At 38.3% G+C, this 23,329-nt stretch overlaps 1 protein-coding gene across 1 annotated transcript in view; it reads left to right on the top strand.

Moving 5' to 3' along the window:
- The window catches only part of LOC150083312 (lachesin-like), a 271,161-nt gene that overhangs the window by 236,920 nt on the left and 10,912 nt on the right, over nt 1-23,329 (top strand). The window contains exons 5-7 of the mRNA XM_090377171.1: nt 7,736-7,864; nt 13,083-13,370; nt 18,673-18,753. Coding sequence (XP_090233297.1) covers nt 7,736-7,864; nt 13,083-13,370; nt 18,673-18,753 — 498 coding nt within the window. The remainder of the gene's footprint in view (nt 1-7,735; nt 7,865-13,082; nt 13,371-18,672; nt 18,754-23,329) is intronic.

Genomic DNA, 23,329 nt, shown 5'->3' with positions numbered 1-23,329 from the left:
AACACCTGCGTTACGTCTCAGGCAGGGTTACAGCGACAAAATATATCAGGACCATTATATATTCGCACTATTTTATGCAGCTGAAATCCGGGCTTCCGCAGCACTTACGATCAGAAAACCCATCTGAGCAGCGGAATATTGGCTCCTCAAATGGGTAACCTACAAGCACAGGTTACCACCCCACGTTCATACAACTGAAATGGCCCAGGCCCTGAGAATCCCCAGGCTGCCATCTCTCATTTACGAAAAAAGACTGATAATCACAGTAAAGATGCTGACAGGTCTGATCACATCTCCTTCATTCTGGGATCTCAGTGGCTGGAGGATTCCACCTGCCCAGCTCAGAGACACCAACTATTTGCCCTCTTCACTCACGCCTCCGCCTATCAGATCGTTTCCTACCACACCAGATGCTCGGACATCGACACCGACCTTAAGAAATTTGTCGTTAACCGACGATATAGACATGAGATACTCGGCCCAACACCCTCATTGGATCGTAAACTGTCAGCTGCATCTGACAATCGCCAAATCCCTTAACTAATACAGGGAATAGCGACCACAGCGGACGTAGCGCCACCATCTCTTCACAAAGAGTTGCAACCAATCGCAACCGTTTAGAGTGGGAAGTGAAACTGCCCCGGTTGGAGATCCCTGTGAATTAATTAGTGAGCATAACGGGAAGCGAGCCTGACAGTGGTCTTGCTGCTCTCTCCCATGAACTGTGAGGACAACATTCACTACTGTAAATTGTATATGCATTTGTAAATCGTATATACATAGGGATAAAACGAAATGTCGTTTTATCCCTTTATCATTTAATGCCATCTTGTTTTTGTCCTTGAATGTCTTATAGTATTTAATGTTTTTGTAGCACCTCTTATCTGTAAACCCCTGGCCTTTTGGCCGTGAAGGGAAAGTTGTAATGCTTAACCTTGTAACCAGTTACAATCAAATGTGGCAATAAAGATTCTCTCTCTCTCTCTCTCTCTCTCTCTCTCTCTCTCTCTCTCTCTCTCTCTGCTTTTGTCACTAAGTTTGGTATTAAATGATAAGTTTCGTAGATTTCTGTAAATCGTTAGTATACGTGATCAAATCCAACTGTGGGCGATGAGTGCTAATTTTTTTAAACTTCTTTTATTCTTTTGTCAAAGGAAAATTGAAAGTCTAATAAGTGTAAATCGAGAAGAGAAGCTTAGCTCACGGGTATCGAACCGCGGTCCGCTCGTTCCTTCACATTTTGCGGCCCGCAGCGTTGTAGGCAGCCAGAAGTTTTATGCGCCCCACACCAAGAACCAGAATATCACAAATTACAGTTTTCACTCTGATTTTTGAAAAAGTAAATTTTTTGCATCGTTCGATTTTCCTACATGCTGCTTTCTTATATTTTATGTCTCTTCCTCAGTATTTTACATTATTATAACAATAATGTAATATAATAAGAACGTTATTAGTGCTATTCATAGTTCTTGAATAATTCGCATTTAATTATTCAATGCTGAAAAATGAAATTGTAAATAAAGATGTTGGAATTCAAATTCTATTTCGATCGACATTTCGAAAAATTTGCAACTGGTGGAAAGGAACTGCTCTTGCGACCTTCGACATTACCTGTTTCGGATCCTAGCCAATAAAGGTTTGAAGCCCCTGGTTTAACTTTCCACATGAAATAGTTTAGGCATTAAATAAACCACTGACTGAAAGGGTATTTTGTTTGCAAATCGAAGGCTTTTTCGCACACGCGATGCTGAAATGATGCAGCAATGTTTACTGCCCAAACCAACTGACAAAACTAACGAGGTGCGAAGGATCTTTAGTTTCTTCTAAAGAACTGACTGAAATTTTTTTGACTCCAACACACTTTTGTCAGAAATACAATTGTTACACAATAAATGCCCTCAGTAAGCTCTAAATTCCTCAAATAATGCAAACTGTTTTCAAAAGCATGTTCATGGCGGTACGCAAGCAAATGAAATAATCCAGCTAATGAATTCAAATCAGTAGATCGCGAAAGTGCAAGAGTTTTGAGATTGCGTGTTATTTAAACACTGAGAATTTCGTTCCCTACAACACGAAAAGCATGGGATGTTACCATGAAACTGTAAACCTCCCTGAAATTTAGTGTCGTCCAGTTCACTAGTAAAACCTGCAGATAATTTTCAGAATTTGAGATCAAGGAAATTTAGTCTAGAGGGATTCCACATTCCGATTTCAAGTACGAAAATCTAGCTGCGTCTCCAGAATACATGAACTCTTGCCACATCCAATCTTCGTTTTGGCTTCTGATCGTTAATGCAACAAACCAATCTTCACCAATGTAGAATTGGTGATCGAACACCTCCAAATATTGATTTTACCATTTCCCGCTAGACGTAATGATCAAACCAATGAGTTGGTTTGATCAATTCGGCAAGTTGATGCTGATGTGGTAGAGCAGAGTTTGAATTTCTGTGCTCTTTTGCCCAATCCATACAACAGCCAAGATTGATTTTTGAACACACATTTCATTGCTCTTTCATAAGTTGTCTGTTGAAAAGCAACTTCAAACGAGTAAACAGCTGCTGCAAGTTCATCAAACCCCGAATTAATGCGTATGCATGTTTTAATGATATTGATATTCAACTAGCTAGACAGTCATCAGTTACGCAAGGTCTTAAACTTACATTTTTTGTTTACAATTGTTCTACATCAATGACATCTTGTGCAAGAAATAAAACGGGCTTTGAGTTTTGGATTACTCTTTTTTCGTATTAATCAATATTTTACTTATATAATGCTATGTTAGCATTGTCAATAATTCAAATTCTAAGAGGGGTTTAGAAATACGTAGAAGGTAAGACAGACAACAAATTTCATACATGAAAACATTGAAGACTCCAAACAATGAGTTACAATTCTTTTAACAACAGACTTGCGAAAGCTGCTTTCGAAACTCTAGATGAGATAATTAACCTAACTGTCCTAACTAGCGGCCGTAATTGGATTTTATGATACTAGAAACACCATGGGTTTCTCTAAGAAAGTAATTATTGATTCCTATCGTGTTCCACTTATAGCGTTACTAAATAAATTGAATTTAAAACGTTCTGAAGCTCACGAGTTGCGGTCTGCATTCTAGTTTTCTTCTGGGAAAAAAGCACCGAATGTACAGCAACCTTTTTGCAAGACAAAAACAGAAGTGCCAAGTAGGGCGGCAACGTTTCCTGATTACCGTATAGCACTTATAAGTGACTTCCATTAAAATTAACTGCCATTGGCGGTAGATAACAGCAATTCTGAGAGAAATTGCCTTCTTAACTCATTTTAATCATCAGTTCCGAGTGTAGCTCCATGCAACTCAATTACTTGCTTTAAGTAGAGCAGTCTTTCAACACCTGAGCAGTTCAGAAAAATTCTAGAAAATGCTTCGCGACATCCTGTTACGTTCGGTAAAGGATTTAATTAACAAAGTCCTTAGAGAACATCACAGCGGATATAATATTCTTAATCAGACAACACCTGTTTGTTTTTTTTATTCTTAAATCTCACTGAAACATAATACAAAATGTTAGACTATGTAAAATGTGATTAGCTCAAATAACACTAGCAATGGTATTATTACTGAACGCAATATAAAGAAGAATATCATAATTAATAATGAATATAACAAAATCAGACATATCACCGTTATCCATAGAAGTTGTATCTAACATTTCTAGACGCTCTTCAACTCTAGTCTAAAGGTTAAATCTAACAAATAATTTGTTAGATTCTGGAAAGTACCATTGGACTTGTTTATCCTTTTCAGAGGATAAACAATATCCTTCAAACTTAAGAAGGGTGTTCAGTTACAATGTTATGAATCACCTCTGATCCTGCAAATAACATCAAGGAAGAAAAGGCCAGAATGTGGAAACAATTAATGGTGATATGGCAGAGTCGATGGAATGAGAGTGCTTATGGATCGATAACCAGGAAATTTTTAATACAAGTGGAGACATCGTCTTTGGATACAGCACCTTGGTTTTCTTCAAACATGTATGCCTCTTTTCTGCTGACTAGTCATGGCTCAATTAGACAAAAACTATTTGTGCTAGGACTGGAAATGGACTCTTTCTGCTTGTGTGGGCTGGAAGAAACATCAGAACTTGTCATGTTTCATTGCGAACAATGAGAAGTCGAGCGTACTTTCCTACATACCAAGATTCCAGAAAGGTTTCATGTTTAATCCAGTCTTCTGACAACTTTGCTGCTTTTCAAGACTTTAACTATGGTCTTTGAGAGGAGATTAGTGTTGATTGGTTTGAAATTTTACTGGGCGCATTAGCAGTAGTGGCTATTATGCGCCAAGAAAAGATCAGTGTTGAGAGCATAGATGTTGACCCAAACGTGAAGTATATTAAGTACAAGTGTGGTGACTGTTGTTGATTGTTCTTCAATATCATATCTGCAGGGCTTATTGCTTTGTTATAAACTGATCTGATTCGTCAATGGTTTCTACCACTAGTAGTGTGTTTTTTTTTTTTTTTTTCCTCTCTCTGGTACCCGACATTGGACACAGGATTGTTTTATGCTGGCACCTGTCGGTATCGCACTACCTACGTCGGTTGCGGGATTAGTGCTTTTCAGCACGTAAATTGAGATAATAGACCTACGTCCTGCTCCTCGTGCCAAGAATAGGCATCAGGCAGCAGCTGCCCAGGTGTTGGCTGCTCCCTGGTGGCAAAGTGGCCTAACACAACACAAACTCACTCATACAAACACTTTTACAGGCCCGCTTAACAGTTATCTGTACCATCACAGGAATTCTAGGTGGAGATGGTCATATGCCTAGGAACCACCCTTGATACACGCGTACACAGCCTATGCAGTCGGTACCACGAATTACGTGGATGAAAAGCACACAGTGAGGAGAAGAGGGCAGTTGACGAACAACCTTTACACGCCTACAGAATTTCATTCCACTGTAAATCGTGAGATTTTACTCTATGCCAGCAAAAAATTTTCTGTAATGTGTTCAAAAAAAAAAAAAAAATTTATATATATATATATATATATATATATATATATATATAAATTTTTTTGTGTGTGTGTGTGTGTGTATATATATATATATATATATATATATATATATATACACACACACACACACACGCACGCGCTATGGCAATAAAGTTAGAGGACTGGTGCTGCTGAGGTCACGTAACGACCAGTTCTATTAGTATCATCAATGCTTTTTGTCACAATTTTACAATGAACCAACGAATAAATATAAAACTTTGTTTTAAACTAAGAAAATCTGCAATAGAAGCATATGAAAAATGTTAAAGACTGTTTGTGGTAATGAAACGTTAAAGTCGTACCAGTGTGTCTGAATGGTATAAACGGTTCAAAGACAGAAGTGAGGATGTTCGCGATGACCAAAGAAGTGGGGCGTCCGTCAACCTCTCCAAATGAGGAGAGAGTTGCAAAATTTGGGAAAATTGTAGCAAGAGATCGTTGCTTCATCCTCAAAAATGACAGCTGATGAGCTGGATATGAATAAGGAGACAATTCGTGAAATTCTGCATGAAGGCTTAGGGTAAAGGAAGATGTGTGCAAAATGTGTTGCACAGCCTCACGGATGAACAGAAGCAATAAACAGTGGTGACATGCGAAGGCTACATCCAGAATTGTCAAGGTAATGCTAATTCCCTCGACTGTATTGTCACTGGAGACGAGTTGGGTGTTTCAGTACGACCCAGAGAAGACGATGCGTAGGAGCATGCGGTGGACGTCAAAATCATCACCATGCACAACGCTCAAAAAGTTGATTTACAGAAGTCCGGGATTAAGACGATGCTGATCATGTTTTTCGACTGATAGGGCGTGTGATTCCTACCTGAAGGGAAGAGAATCAATGCTGCGTTCTACGCACAGGTGCTTAAACGACTACTGAGGTGCATTTCCCGGATGAGCCGCAATTTCAAAAGAAAAGCAGCTGGTTCTTGTATGACAATGACCCTCCCGTTCCCCTGTTGTGAAGACATTTCTGACGAAACATGACACTGGATAGATCACCCTACTCTTCCGATCTAGCACCAGCAGACTTCTTCATTCCCAAGATTAACTGCCCTCAAAGAAAAGACCTTTCAGGATGTTGAGGACAAAGAAAAGCGTAACCGTTGAACTGAACATAAGCTCTTTGGACGCCTTCGATGACTCTTTTCAGAAAGATTTTAGAACAATGTACTAAGTGCATTCAAACAGGTGGCAATTACTTTGAATAAAAATAAAACCATTTTGTGTTCTTCACTTTGCATCAGTCCGGAACTTCACTGCCATCTCCATCAGATTCCGAAGAGTATGACGATAGCTTCTACATGAAAGTGGACGGACAAGAAAATGATCAAGAGCGAGCCCTTATAATGAATGGTTTTAATTTGCTCCTTACCGATCGAAGCAAGTGGAAGAAGAACTCCCCATCAGGAGACGAGCTTTTTTAAATAAACTACATAATTGTTATTTGTTTGTAACAGGATGTTGTGGGAAGTATTAGGGGCAAGAATATTCTCGCACGAACTAAAAAGTATTCACAGGGCTGACAGTATAAGAACCATAAGTGGGAAGTGTCAACATAGTTCTTAGCTGGATGAGGAGAGAGAAGTCGTTGTTGTTGGAAGGGTATATAAGGTTTGACACCGAAATTTTGAATTTGCATTAGTTATAGGCGAACCACTGATTCTATGGTTGGTTTATTCGTTTGCAGAATAAAAAAAGTGACAAGTCTATCTGGACCAACAGGGCCAAGAATGTTCAACCTTCCTAAATGGGTGGAGAGAAACAAATCGATGCAGACATCGTTAGTTATAGTTCTTAAGAAAGTAAATGACTCATGCCGTATACTTGTATATTTTGTCTGAAACATGTCCCATTTACTGAAGGATATCAATTTTTTAGCGGTGAAAAACCCCGGAGTATTTAAAATGGGGAACCCTACTCCCTCCACCTGATCCACGACTGAAGAATCTTTCAAATTTCTTCCAGTTTCCCAAGAAATTTGAATATATACCCCTGAAACAAGCAGCCACTCAGCAATCAGAACACAATTTGTTTTTTTTTCAATTAGGTTTCAAATAATTTTAACATTTTGAAGACTAAATGCACAAGGCACAATATGTTATGGGTTGAAATTTATGGTTGAATTATGGTGTATTTACATCGATATTATATAGTTAATTTCAATCCATAACCTATTATGCCTTGTGCATTTCGACTTCAAAATATCATCTTTATCTTCACCATTTGGTATCTCTCATATCGTGGGATTAACTTCGCAACCGTGATGACGTCTGCATTATCAGGGTACCTACCCACCCACCGATGAGTGAGCCAACAAGCCCCGAAACGCGTCTGGGTGATGGTGCCCACTGAGAATAAATAACAGTAGTCTCCTCTACTAGAGAAGCGTTATTTATTCGAAGTAGTGCAATACCTGGTATCTCATTGTGAAGGTAGCCACAACATGAGAGAAAAATCAAACGATGCCGTTACACTACTCCTCATGTAGTTTATAGTTATAATTTTAACAAAAAAAATCATCATGCTTATATAGTTTGCTAACCATTTTATTATAAAAATCGCCTATAGGAAAACATGACTAAGATTCATATTTTTGCTCGGCCTATAGAAGTTTTGTTTTTGACATTAATAATAGCAAGACTGTCCTGCTAAGAAAATACCTGAAATGTGATTAAAATGCTTAATCTTATTTTAGTTACTACATACGAAGGAGAAGACCTCGCACTCACGCGAATTTCTAGGCTGCACATGGCTGCTTACTTATGCATCGCTTCCAATGGAGTGCCTCCGGCGATTAGCAGGAGAATATATATTGATGTCACGTGTAAGTTATTCTTTCACGCATTTCTCTTCTTGTATTTAATCATAAAATGTTATTGAAATACAGTCTACATAGATTACTGTTAGACTTAATGAAAAAAATTTTCGAACTGAAAGCAAACTAAATTTATAATCACATTTTGATATTCAACAAAATCATTAAGAAATCAATCAGTTATGCTTAGTATTATTCAAATACAATATCAGATTAAGCCACTCCAGGAAACTAGAAATTTATATGAATCACCAGATTTCTGTCTTCCCGGTATCTGGAATATTGAGATGATCAATATCCAGTTCTTAAGCTTGCGTCAGTATCTTTTATTGCAGAAACTATAGTTTTTTTTTTTTTCAGAGTTTTAGAGTTTTTTTTTTTTTCAAGTCGCACCTTGCTATGACTGACTTAGCCTGTATCTTGCCCTCTACTGAGGAACAGAGATCCTCCAGTAGCAAGTTTCCAAGAAGGATGAGGTATCAATCGTAACCGCTATCATCTTGATACTGGTTTTAAGTCCGGCTTGGTGAATGACGTTTAGAAGTGGGATAAACATGATTTTCAGTTGTTGGGCGTATATCACTTTGGAGAATCTCTTATTTTTATGTTAAAAATTCCCCCTTCCAGCAGCCAATATTCATCAGAATAAGTTTTTTGATGTTGGCTATGGCCGCGATGCACAAATTGTTGCTCCATTATAGTGCCACTGGATAAATAACACGAAACAAATCGTTTATGGTCATATCAACTAAGCAAACCCTTAGCCATAATTATGAGAGCATCCTTGGACTTAGGGGAGGTTCCCACGAACTGGAGATGTGCAAATGTATCCCCAATTCACAAAGGGGGATCGAAGGGTGATGAGTAATTACAGACCAGTTAGTTTAACTTCTGTTCCGGGTAAAATAATGGAGTCACTGATTAAAGATGCATTGCAGGATCATCTAGACAAGACTGCAGCAATAATTCAGACACAGCATGGGTTTGTTAAGGGAAGTCTTGTCTGCCAAATTTCATAGGATATTATGATGTGGTTACAAAGGAACTGGATGCAAAAAATAATTTTGATATCATCTATTTGGATTTCAGGAAAGCTTTTGACACTTGCGCATGAAAGACTATTGTACAAATTGGAGCAGAATGGTATTAAGGGTAAGTTGCTACAATAGATAAAAGGATGGTTAAGTGGGAGAAGACAGAGGGCGGTAATCAATGGGTGCTGCTCTTCGTGGACTAATGTTATTAGTGGAGTCCCACAAGGTTCGGTGTTGGGTCCGCTGTTGTTTTGTATATTTATCAATGATATTGATGAAGGTATATCAGGCTTAGTATTGAAGTTTGCAGATGATACAAAGGTTGGCAGGGTTGTTAATGACAGTAATGGCAGTGTGCTACTGCAACAGGATCTAGATAATTTGGGCAGATGGGCTAAGAAGTGGCAACTGAAGTTTAACCTTGACAAATGCAAAGTACTGCATATGGGTAGAAGTAACCAAAGAGAAACGTACCAACTGTGTGGTACTACACTTAAGGTGGTAGAAAATGAAAAAGACCTGGGAGTAATTGTGCAGTCAGATATGAAGTTTTCTGAGCAATGTAGACAGGCTGCCAGGGCAGGTCATGGGGTTTTGTCAATGATATATAGGAATTTTGCTAGCAGGGAGAAGGAGGTGATTGTCCCTCTGTATAAGGCAATGGTCAGACCACGCCTTAAGTACTGCGTACAGGTCTGGAGGCCTCATTTTAGGAAAGATGTAGATTTACTTGAGCGTGTACAGAGAAGGGCAACAAAATTGGTGAGGGGAATGAAGGGATCCTCTTACCAAGAGAGGCTTAAGTTCTGCGAATTGCAGTGGCTGGAGACTAGGCACCTGCGCGGTGATCTGATTGAGATATAAAAGGCCTTGAATGGGTTGAGCACGCTGAATTTTGATGGGATACTTCCACTTGTTCAGATTACGAGCCTAAGGGGGCATAAATTCAAATTAAGAAAAGACAGATGTAGAATAGATGTGCGTAAATTTGCCTTTAGCCAGCGGGTGGTTAATTGCTGGAACAAACTTCCATCTGTCGTTGTGCAAGTTGATAGGTTGAATAAATTTAAGGAGGAACTGGACAGGCATTTGGAGGGAATGGTGTGATTTTTTTTTTTTTTTTTTTGGCTGATGCTGCATAAGCTCATACACATGCTTTCTTGCATCACATGACACTACTACTATATCTCTTATGGAGTGGATTGCTTTGAAATACAGTAAGCGCCAGTTATAGTGATCACGTTTGCAAATTGAATGTTGATTCTAATAAACGGAGATTCTAATAAGCAAAAATCGACAAATATTATCCAAAGGCTATAAAAGTAAAGATATAAAGCACAAATTGACACTTTATTCCAATTTTTACGTTCTGAACAAAATAAAAATGAATTTATCCACAGGTTAGCAAAATAAAAATAAATTTATACTTACGTACATAGCTTAATTAATTAATATATATATATATATTAATTAAACATAACACTTGGTAATACGATTATAATTTAAAAGTACCTTATTTTAGATAAGTCTATTTATAGATTTTTCAATATTGTATATTTTTCAATACAGTCTATATTCATGATCACTTGCACCAGTTTCTTCCAACACTCTCCTCGGGACTGCTATAGAGCTTCACGAGTTTGTCGTTTTGTAACTGGAGTTCGTTCGGGTTCATCTTCCTCCTCGGCGAAATTATCAGTAACAGGCTGGGCAATTTCTTCATCTGTTAAAGCTGTAGCAACTTGCAGATCACCATCTACGTCCACCCAATTATTAAACTCCTGTTCACCATGTCTTCGGGCTTTTCAACGTGATCAGTATCGTGACTTAGTTGTCCATCATGAATAATTAATCCACATTTTTTGAAACAGTTGCTAATGCAGGTTTCGGAAACTTCATTCCAGGCACTCATTGTCATATGAAGTGCATCTAGAACAGTTATCTGCTTTTCAGTATCGGATGATGTTTCCAAGCCATCTATAGACTGGATGATTCTTGGCCTCATATCCAATCTATGAAAGGTCTTAAAGGTTTGTATTATTCCCTGGTCGAGAGGTTGAATCAGTGATGTTGTATTTGAAGGTAGAAAAACTAATTCAATGTTTTTGAAAGTCAACTTTGGATTAGCTGGGTAGTTGTCCAAAACCAATGCAATTTTTATGTTTTTTTATCCAATTTCAAATCCCATTTACGAAGATAATCTTCAAATAAAGAAGCTGTCATCCAAGCGATTTAGTCTTGCCGATACCTAACGGCTTCATATTGGCTGTTCTAATCATGTCGCATGTTAAAATAAATGTAATGCTGTCCTTGATCTTCTTTCCTGCAAGAGCAGAGAAATTTTTAAAAATATACAATGGCCTGAGGTAGCCCTGTAGTACAACCCTGTTTCATCTGTATTAAAGATGTCTTTTGGATTATAAGTGCTTAACAGTTTGCCAAGAGGTTTTTAACCAGGTGTCAGCTGCAGAACCATCGGAATCCTGTTTTTCTCCGTGAAGTGTTTTGTAAACAATATCATGCCTCTCCTTCCATCCGTCCGTCGCCTTAAACTCTTCGTGTAGCTTTTCAGCAAAATCATTAGCTTTTTGAAGAATATTGCTACAATTGGTTGGCGCATTCCAACGAACACTAGAGTCTGTGTTCCAAATAAGCACTGATGAGATACGAGTCAGATATGGTTTTAGTGAGATGATAATTATGGGCCAACTCATTAGAGTTAACTTAAAATGAAAACTGAAGGTATCTTTCAATTGTTGTAGTAACTTATTTAAATCATTCAGTAACTCTCCTGGAAACTACTGCATGCGCAATACTGATGCGTCAACAGTCTTCATTATTTTAACTGCGCATTCAGCAACGACAAAGGCCGAGTTGAGATCGTGCGTTGAATATCAGCACCAGACTTCTTGACCGATGTGTTACGCTCCTAAACAAGTAAGCTATGAAACGTGAGTATATTGTGTCTGTAAATTGCGTATATTCTGTGGTTAATCGACCTGTTTGCTGGACGAAAAATCCGAATTTCCAACCCTCGCCTGAGACAGACTAACTCATTGTGAAAAAGCCCATAAATTCGAACCGGTCCCTTTTCCGCCTAGTGTAAAAAGGACGGCGATTATATTCATTGTGCTACCTGTGAGGGTTCTTGCATAGTAGTCCGGTAATTAAAAGCAGTATGACGATTTGGTTACGTCGGGTTGGAGTTGTATTCCAGGAAATGTTCACGAAGATTGGAGATAGAAATCGTGCGAGGAGGTAATGCTAAGTTACATTTTATAGACACAATATACAGTTTCAGTGTTTCTGGAATGTTAGACCCTAAGGGGTCCAACATTCCAGAACACTGTTTGATAAACGGGATTCGTCACCTAGTGTGTTTGTCAACACATCACCTTCCGGTGTGAGTTTCCTCCCTGCACTACGGACGACAGAATTTGCCTAAGCTATGAAGATTCGCAGGCCACATTCATCATACGTCGCAGAAATAAAACTGGTATTCATAACAAAGATGGTTTGTTGGCTGATTCACAGAACCTAATATATAAGAGTCAGTCGCTGGAAAATTCCACAATCGTCTGAGATCTGGACCCCTTCTTTCCCAGTATAACGGATTAACAAGAATGGTACATTTCTGCCAAAACAGATGCTACTAACTATCAACAAACTTGAAGACGTCGACAGTCTGAGAAATGACAAGATGAGGGAGCAACATGTTCTAGGCTGCTCGAAATTTTGTGACCTACAAGAGGCTAGCTTAGGGCGCAAAATATGACATCACCAAAAACAGCTCCTGAAAGGCTGCTTCCGTAATGAGCGTAACAAACAGATCTGCTTGTGATCTGTTAGTTGCGCACCTTTGTTTCACTCACTTATATCCCATCAACAAGCTCCTCGAAGCTTCCTTCAGTTTATTAGGTTAAACTGTCTTAAACTAATTCTTTCCCACGGAATTTCTTTCATTCCGAAAACATGAAAATAAGGCTCACAATGCGCTCATTTTACAGAAATGACATTGATATCTCACGCCCCGAGATGTCTTGGTGCTAATTCAAAACAAAAGAGATGAGTTACCCCTCGTTACTTTGACTTAATGTATATAATGAGAATCTTTTTAACGCAATGTCCATATTTCTTCGTTTTGCAAAAGGTAATGTAAATAACAATGAATAATAGCTCAAATTTCGTTTCAGTTCCGCCACTTATCTGGATACAGAATCAACTTGTTGGTGCGCCGAATGGAACCGACGTAACTTTAGAATGTCACACGGAAGCACATCCACTCTCTACCAACTTTTGGCTCAAAGACGGGGAACCAGTTGTTGCTCTGAATCAGAGATACGAAACATACCAATCCAGGAACTCATACAAAGTGCATATGAAGTTAACGATTCGCGTGCTGCAGAAAGGAGATTATGGCTCCTACAAATGCGTAGCTAAAAATGCATTAGGAGAGACAGAAGGATCCATAACCCTTTACAGTAAGTGTATGTATTTGTAAAACTCCACTTTTTTTTTAAAGTATGTGAATTAAGAATTAATAATGTAAAAACTGCTTTATAGTTTAAAGAAGCTTTTACAATACGTTATATGGTGAAAAATTAAAATCATTAATATTTAATAATAATTAAAAGAAATTACGAAGGACTGTCTTTAAGAAGTTTTTACAGTCGTCCGAAGCTTCCCATAGAAATAACAACCATCTATAGATTTTTGAGCATTGATAACACGAGACAGAAAAAAATTATTCGGCGATTACGTGGAACTACACTGGTGTTCAAAGAAAGTGCATCACCTAGGAATTTCTTTATTATTATTATTATTATCATCAGTTTATTTCTCTTAGGAGAACACCCGGTTACAGCTACTGGCTAGAGGGTGAAAATACATATACAACTATGTTACAAAAATACATCTATGTTACAATTATAAAATACATGAAATACATAATATCTGATTTATAACTACATTTTATCTGGAAAATACACTATTTGAGTTATTAATTATTCGCAAATACTTTTACTATTTAACTACTGTAAACTGGTAAGAACATACCGTGACAATTGAAGCATACCTTCTGCTTAAACACCCACAAGTGGGAGTTTTACCATATTTACATAAACACAAATATTTACAGCAGCCAAAACAACGTACAGCATATGAAACAACAGGAATGACCATGATACGGCAAAATAAAAATTTTAAAGTTCAATGTTCCAGCAGTCTTCTTCTTCTTCTGTGGGGATTAGAGTTGTGTAGGTAGGCCAATCCTTACACATTGATGAGGTCGGTTTTCCTAAAGCCCAGTGGCTTGTGCCTGGCCTAACAAGGTGCTGAAACTGTATCCTTACATCTGTATTTGCAAGTAAGAGTTTCTGAGAACTTCCTTTCTGTAGGATTTGCAATTGCAGAGCTTTTCAGGATTGATGTTGAGGTTGTTAAATAGCTGGATGGTGTTTGCTGGGAAGAATCTTCCGAGGCTATTCAACTGCGTAAATGCCGCTTTCAGTTGTGGTTCTTTATCTGCAACTCGTCTTGATTTTTCGCCGGGTATTTTTATCCACTCTCGGGCTTTCGGTGCATCATATTTCGGTGCAATTTCATATTTCTAACCCTTTTTTCGAGAAGGTATGTTACATTAATGACGAGCATCACAAATAGAAATAAAATATTTATTAATCGTTAAGGCAAAGCTAAGTAATATTTGACAAAGTGCCCTCAAAATATTCCAAAATGAGCATTTGCAAACTCCATACAACAGTTTTGGTAAACACGACAATTATGGCTGAAATATTATCAGAAGCCCTCAGTTTGCTTCATTTTAAATGGAAAACAAAATGAAAAGTTCATCAGGCGCAAACTAACATTTAGTTGAACCGCCTCTGGCCCTGATGACAGCAGCACACCGTCGAGGCATTGAGAAGATCAATTTCTGAAGATAATCAACTGATTGTTCGTGGTTCCAAACACCAATTATAAAGTTCAAGAAGGGTCTTTGGTTTCTTTCTGGCAATTGCAGATTCCACACGATGCCAACAGTTTTCTATAGGATTCAGGTCCAGCCGGGCTGTTTCCTGGCCAGCTAAGAATTGTAATGGACCGTTCTTGCAACCATGTTTTCACCTGTAACAAATGTAAACATTACTGTCGAACCTCTAATGCAGAAATGAAGTCACTGGTTAAAGATGCATTGCAGGATCATCTAGACAAGACTGCAGCAATAATTCAGACACAGCATGGGTTTGTTAAGGGAAAGTCTTGTCTGACAAATTTGATAGGATATTATGTGGTTACAAAGGAACTGGATGCAAAAAATAATTTTGATATCATCTATTTGGATTTCACGAAAGCTTTTGACACTGTTGCGCATGGAAGACTATTGTACAAATTGGAGCAGAATGGTATTAAGGGTAAGTTGCTACAATGGATAAAAGGATGGTTAAGTGGGAGAAGACAGAGGGTGGTAATCAATGGGTGCTGCTCTTCTTGGACTAATGTTATTAGTGGAGTCCCACAGGGTTCGGTGTTAGGTCCGCTGTTGTTTTGTATATTTATCAATGATTTTGATGAAGGTATATCAGGCTTAATGTCGAAGTTTGCAGATGATACAAAGGCTGGCAGGGTTGTTAATGACAGTAATGGCAGTGTGTTACTGCAACAGGATGAAGATAATTTGGGCAGATGGGCTAAGAAGTGGCAACTGAAGTTTAACCTTGACAAATGCAAAGTACTGCATATGGCTGGAAGTAACCCCAGAGAAACGTACAACTGTGTGGTACTACACTTAAGGTGGTAGAAAATGAAAAAGACCTGGGAGTAATTGTGCAGTCAGATATGAAGTTTTCTGAGCAATGCAGACAGGCTGCCAGGGCAGGTCATGGCGTTTTGTCAATGATATATAGGAATTTTGCTAGCAGGGAAAAGGAGGTGATTATCCCTCTGTATAAGGCAATGGTCAGACCACGCCTTGAGTACTGCGTACAGGTCTGGAGGCCTCATTTTAGGAAGGATGTAGATTTACTTGAGCGTGTACAGAGAAGGGCAACAAGATTGGTGAGGGGAATGAAGAGATCCTCTTACCAAGAGAGGCTTAAGTTCTGCAAATTGCAGTGGCTGGAGACTAGACACCTGCGTGGTGATCTGATTGAGGTGTATAAGGGCTTGTATGGGTTGAGCACGCTGAATTCTGATGGGATCCTTCCACTTGTTCAGATTACGAACCTAAGGGGACATAAATTCAAATTAAGAAAAGACAGATGTAGAATAGATGTGCGGAAATTTGCCTTTAGCCAGCGGGTGGTTAATTGCTGGAACAAACTTCCATCTGTCGTTGTGCAAGTTGATAGGTTGAATAAATTTAAGGAGGAACTGGACAGGCATTTGGAGGGAATGGTGTGATTTTTTTGTTTTTTTGGCTGATGCTGCATAAGCTCATACACTTGCTTCCTTGCATCAAATGCCACTGCTACTACTACTACAGAAGTGCCTACTTACACTTTCCGCCCGATGACAAGGAGCAGAGTCATCCTGAAAGATTCAGTTACTTGGCAGGTTGAAATGGTCGGCAGCAATTTGCCTTCCAATATAGCCAGGTATCCATTGGCATTTACCGAACCTTTTATAAACTGCAGGTGATCGAAATGCATCCCCCCCCATATCATTCGGCTGGTTGGGGATTTCACTGTAGACTAGCAATACAGTCGATGGTATTCTTCACCACGTCTACAGCGAATCGTTTGTCTCCCATCAGAGCCATGCAGATTGAATTTCTTCTCATCCGAGAAAATAACCAACTTCCACAGCTCGGGAGTCCATTTGACATGCTCCTTACACCAAATTAATCGGTCATTTTTAATTTTGTGTGAGGAGAGGCTTTTTAGGACGACGGACTACAAGTCTATTATTGAAGAGGCGTCTTCTGACTGTTACTGCACTTACTACCACTCCTGTATGTTCTTACCATTCTCTTTTCAGCTCAGACGAAGAAGCTTTACGGTTTTTAAGGCACAAGCGGTTCAAACATCGGTCCTGTTTTGGCGTAGAGACTCGTTTGCGTCCGGTTCCTTTTTTCCTATCAACAGAACCAGTATTCTTGAGTTTGGAAAGAAATCTTCTCACTGTCGACTGATTACAAGACACACTATAAGCAATATGACGGGAAGAACATCCTTCCTCACGTAAAGCAACGATAGCTAGCACTCTTTCTTCATGGCATCAACTGCACGTAACTCACCATCCTGACAAAAGCAAGGAATGACTGCAACCTACGCGTGTCAATCTTATCTGATGCAATTCGTAAGAAATATTGCTATATACTTACGTTATTCGGACGAAAATTACAATTTTAAGTGGTGATGCACTTTCTTTGAACATCAGTGTATATTTCAAACATTTGAAAAGATACTTATATCGTAATTCAGTTAACTATTATAATTAATATGGTGCAATCTGAGTTCCTCCTAAATAAACATGTTTGTAGCTAATGCTTCGACTGATAAATAATTAACGAATAGAACAGCAAATGCTTCGTATTTCGAGGCTCACCTCCCTTTAATCCGCATGCTTTGATGAACTTCCATTAAAATACGTTAAATTAAAAATGATTTCCCTTCAGGAAAAGTACGCCCTTTTCGCATTGGTTCGTCAAAATTAGTAAAATAAGTTGAAAAACGTTAAAACCAAGAGCCAGAATGGATGGCATCTTCAGTTAGTCTGAGAGTCTGAATGAGAAGAGTTAATCCTCCACCGAAATTAATTTTTCATTCCTTTCTGCATCGAAACATCAGAAAGTTAAAAACAAGCTTGTTCGGATGTAGACTGATAATGAAATGTAGGAGAAGAGCTAATCAACAGGAATCCAAAAGTTAGTCCAGTGGGACAATTCACAGTTCGAATGCTAATCACAAAGAACCACTTCGCAATTTTTCAAAGACATAGTTGACGTCAATAAGCAATTAATGCCCATTATGATATTATTATCGTCATTAGTCAGACGTGCTCTGATAGTTCCCTATTTTCGCTAGAATTGGCAAAATAGGAGGGTGGGTTCCTTTTCAATAAAAAAAAATTATATTTTTTTTATTGAAAAGGGGGGCCCGGCCATGCAATGCACTATAAAGTCGAGGCGTGTGCAAAAAATTAATGCGAATTCTGGCGAAATTTTGACCAGATTGAAAACTCAATATGGGAACATACGTGGTACAAATTCCTAAAATTGAAAACCTTGTACATAAATGCTTTTTAATATTAATTTGTTCTTATTTTGGCTTGGTTGGCCAACATCACAGTGAAATTATTTCAAAAATTAGATCAAATTAAAAAAGAAAATCTGCAAAAAAAATTAAAAAAAAAAAAAAACTTGTCGCTCAATTTCAGCAATTTCTGAATCTGAATTCCAGGGAATTTCATAAGCCAAATAATTAAAAAATAACGAGGAACTCAAAGCCGTGCAAATTCACGCTCCGATAATCACAAAACTCCCCCAAAGATTATTCGGAATTAGTAGAAAGACCATTCTCATATTATTGATACTTTGAGCAATATTTTTTTTTATAAAAAGCTTTTCATTTATGAGTCATTCTTGTATATAAGCTTTAATCTGGAATGCATTTATATAAAAGAACTACGTTCGTCTACTTCAATCACTTAAATATGAAAAATATTTTAAAAAGTTCAGAAGACAACCCACGATGCGGTTAGTGCTTTTATCCTAGAGAGCCTTTATATTGTATAAATTATAGTGTTGTTTAATTTAAGGCAATTAATGCATTTCTTTCTTAACAGAATTAAAGCTTCCAACCCATGATGCATTCAAGCCCTTGTCCGATGAAATATCATCACGTCCACCTACTGCTAAAATCATAGGTAGGTACTTCCATTGATAAACTGTTTTACTCTTTAATTCGCTTAACTAGTTTTGACTTTTTTGCTTGTTCAAATCCACATGACTGCTGAATACCATTAATTATTTGATCACTAGTTAAAATTGCTTTAACTTCCTCTCCTCTCGCCTACATACTTCAAACGAGAAGAGTAAGGATATCATCAGCATTTTCTTTACCGAACCATTTAAAAATTCTTATATCCTATCTGATTGAAGAATCAGATCTCCTCGCAGGGCCCTAGTTTCCATACACTGCAATTCGCAGAATTGAAGCCTTCCTTGGTGCGAGAACAGACATTTGTGCCCCTGACTAATCTCATTGCCCCTCTCTGCACCCAATTCCAACAGTCCACATAATGCCAAAAACGAGGCTTCGAGATAGTACTGCTTAACCATTGCTTGAAACGATGGGATAATCATCTCACAATTCCTGTATATCAATGGCAAACCCGTTGATATAGGCAGTTCTGCACTACTTACAGAATTTCACGTTGAAATGTACAGTGATTCCAAGGTCTTTTTCATCATTCACAACACCGAATAGCAGATTATACTGCTGCCCATATGCAGTACATTGAATTTATTTATCAAATTAAAACTTCAACTGCTACTTTCCAGTCCATTCGTCCAATTTTTCTAGGCCTTACTGCAGAAGCAAACGCTGATTGCTATCATGAAGCATCCTGCCATCCGTTGTATCACCTGCAAACTTGGTTTGCAGGTGATACAATCAAGCTTGGTTTGCCTTCATGAGTATCGTTAATAAATACTGAAAACACTCAAGGGCCCAAGCACTGAACCCTCGCGGGCTCCACTAATAACATTAGTCTAAGAGTAGTACCCATTAACAAATTTGAAAACAAAAAAAAAAAAAAAAAAAAAAAAAAAAACTTTTGTTTAAGAGGTTCTACTTGTCTATATACGGATACTGTTTTATACCTCGCAAGCATGCGATACTTGAATTTGTTTGAAAATTAATGTTTTCTCTACATGTAGTTAGCCACATTACGATGTGTTTTCTGCGACCTGGATTTGAAATAATTATTCACTTCACATTTTCATTTCCCTTTGTAAAGAGGGAAGAAATTTGTACATCTCCAATCTGCAGATACTTCACCTGAATCCAAAGATGCTCTCATAATTATGACTGATGCTTAGCTAATGCTAACATGAGCGCCCTCCTTTAAATGTTATAAAGAAACTTAGATAATACTGAAAAGAATGCCTAAGTGTTCTTTCTCATGCAAATCAAATCTCGTTAAAAACATGGTATCATAAATCAGCGGATTACTGATATTAAAATATAAAACCAACCCAATATAATTGAATTCGACTTATAAAATATTTAAAATCCTAAATAATTTGAACACTGGAAACGACAAACTAGAATCGCGATATTTTATACATAGAATGACGGGGAATAAATCGAGTTTGCACACTTATCCTAAGTACATTGAAACTGGACATCGATCAAATAATAACCGATGAAATTTTACATAAGTGAATATTACTCTGATATGTGGTTTTAAACAGCCGGTTGGATCGTGTCACCCACTACGGATATCTAACACGTCTAAGTAACGTTTCATAATTCAACGGCGAACGGTCGGATAGATGGGGCCAATCAGAAGCGAAGATAATTGGATATCTGGGAAATGTGATATCCGAATTGTGGAGATAGATGATATTTCCAGAAGAGCTGTACAAGGTTGACTAAGAATCAAAATGCCAGCAGATGACAGCTGAGCTGAATATCCGTCTAGCTGCCTCGGAATGGAATATCTCCGGCCAGACTTCATATAGCAGGCTGCAGGAATGAGGTGCATATGCTCGCGACTCGTAATTTTTGTCGCTCTCACCTTACCGCAGACAAAGGTCCAATCCAATTGGTGTCGTGAGCGTGTTAACTGGAACCCAAGAGCAATGGTCGAATGATGATACGGATGAGTTCAGTTTCAGTCTGATGATTCTAGATGTATCCTCATCTCGAAAGAACCAAAACCAACCCACGAACTTCAGCGAAGGGAATCACAACAGAAAAGGTGGTCTGATGATACAGTCAATGTTCCATTTGTAGCTGTACTACACCCACAGCTCCAAAAAAAAAAAAAAAAAAAAAAACAGGCTATTGTATTGTACAGGGACGAAATCTATAGTTCTATTGAAGCCTTATGGAGTGGGATAAAATGCCATTTCCTTTTAGTGCTCTTAACGAAAGAGCGAAACTGATGTGGGCTGTCTACAAAGAGAATATTTCCGGAATGGCTACCGAAGTCTCCAGATCTGAATTCCACTGAACACGTACGTAATGCTCTGGAGGAGACAAAAATTGAGTTAACCACCACCCTCAGAACGGTACTTGAGCAGTGAACTGCTCTCATGGAAGAGTTATGGAATATTACCATTGTATGTCGGCTGCTTGTCAAGGGTTATTAACACCCCATATTAGTAACACCGCTACTAAACACCTCGGTCCGGTGTGTTCTTTCATACGATTTTTAAGGAGTACGAGGAGAAGGGGCTCGATTTTGTCTGGCAGGGAGATCAGAATTTGCAGATACGCACGTATTAAATAGAAATACTCTATCGGATACTCATTTCGAAGTACTACGCATGAGCTAATTTGCATATTTGGGGCACGCCATGCTTACTAAAATAGGTTCAACGCAGTGCTATATGATAACATAATGTGCTTCCATACTACACTTCATTGATTTGTATCATTTTTTTCGCACAGTTTCGCTTTTGTCATTTATACTTTAATTCAATTTTCCCTTCAGTGGAATTCCTTTATATTTTAATACTCAAGTACATAATTTATAAAATTTCATATACTTGATAATAAATTTATAACATTTCTAAATAGGTACTTTTTACCTTCTTCGGCTCAAGTTCAGAAATGAACCCATGAATCTTTGCGACAGCAGATGGCTGTATCTAGCTCTGCCCAATGCTTCGCGCTGGTTGGCTACTTATCACCATGATTACGTTAGATGAATGTTATTCTGCAAACGAGTAGAACCGACAGGAATACGATAGACAGGCTTGTAAACCTGACCTTCGTTTATAGTAGGAGTTTATTTCCACTAGTGAAAACAACGACAGATTAGATTACGCCACTAAATTCGCGACGGATTCAAGAGATAAAAGATGCACACTAAACATTACGGCTACCGTTTTTCGCTAGAATCCATCCTGAGTTTCGTGAAGCAAACTAATCTAACCTTTTTTCACTAGTGGAAAATGAAAACTCCTACTACAAACGAAGGATTGTAGTAAGAAGGCTCTACTCGGTTGAAGGATTGCATTCACTTTAACAAAATCATGGTGATTAGAATCCAATCAGTGCGGACAATGGGTGGTGCTAGATCTGGCCCATTTGTTGTAGCAGAGATCCGTGAGTAAGTTGTTTTCTGAAGTTGAACATCAGTTTTCTAAGAACTGTGTTTTAGCTATAACAGAAGTTTAAGATATTGCAGTATTGCTTTCACTGCAAATAATGATTAAAAATTTATTGTTCCTTACCATCAAATTCGCAAGACGCCCATGTCTGCCTCCGCCTAGCCTTGACATAGCAAGGGTAAACATGGAAGTTTGGTCTCCACGTCATATATACAACTGATTCGTCATTCCTATAATGGTACTTATATACAGTAATACTACTTCCCGAAAATCGAACCTAACAATAAGGTATAAGGTATGTTAGTGTCTAACGGCTCCTGGGATTTCTCCCATCTCCGCAGGTGTACATTGTATCGGGGCCAGAGATTTGAAGTGTGTGGGGGTCATGTGCTGTATATTGTGTTGTGCCCTTTGTTCCTCCGGTCTATTAGCCGCCGAGCCCCTAGTGGGACCCGACGTTACCACACCATGCCACGGGGAGGCTGACCGGGTGTACCACTGTAGCTAGAGTACTCTGGCGGGTCCTGCCACCTACTTTCCTGGGATTTCAGTGGCTAGGACCAGATTTAAGAATGAGATGATCGCTGTTTCTTGAGCAACGGTTGTAATTAACAGAGCGTAGGGTTGTTCGCTGATAACTTGTTCTAGGGCCAAATAGGTCGGGCAGTAATTTTGATGTTTTTAGATTTAGACCTGTGGGGGCATGAGTGTGTGTGTATATAAAAATATATATACACACACACCCACACACAAATATATATATATATATATATATATATATATATATATATATATATATATATAAACTAAAAAAAAAAAAAAACGTTGTGCAAGAGAAAAGTAAGGGAGGAAGGCAAAAAGACTGGAGGGTAGGAAACAGAAGAAAGGGGCCAATAGGGAAGATGGCCCCTGATGACAGTGTGGCATGCCCAACGCCTCACCAGAAAGAAGAGTGGGGTGGCGGGTGGACGAAAACCACCTCCCCACAAAAAAAAAAAAAATAAAAAATAATAATAATAAATAAAAAAAAAAAAAAAAAATCATTCTGTAAGAGAAAAATAGGGGGGGGGGAGTAAAGAACGGATGGCAGGAAACAGAAGAAAGCCGGAAAAAAAAAAAAAATAGTGAAACTTCGGTGGAACTCCAGATCGTGAG

The sequence above is a fragment of the Mastigoproctus giganteus genome, chromosome 7 (assembly GCF_048544385.1).
Source record: "Mastigoproctus giganteus isolate SK-2022 chromosome 7, ASM4854438v1, whole genome shotgun sequence".
Taxonomy (NCBI): Eukaryota; Metazoa; Arthropoda; class Arachnida; order Uropygi; family Thelyphonidae; genus Mastigoproctus; species Mastigoproctus giganteus.
This window is presented reverse-complemented; position numbering and strand designations above follow the sequence as displayed.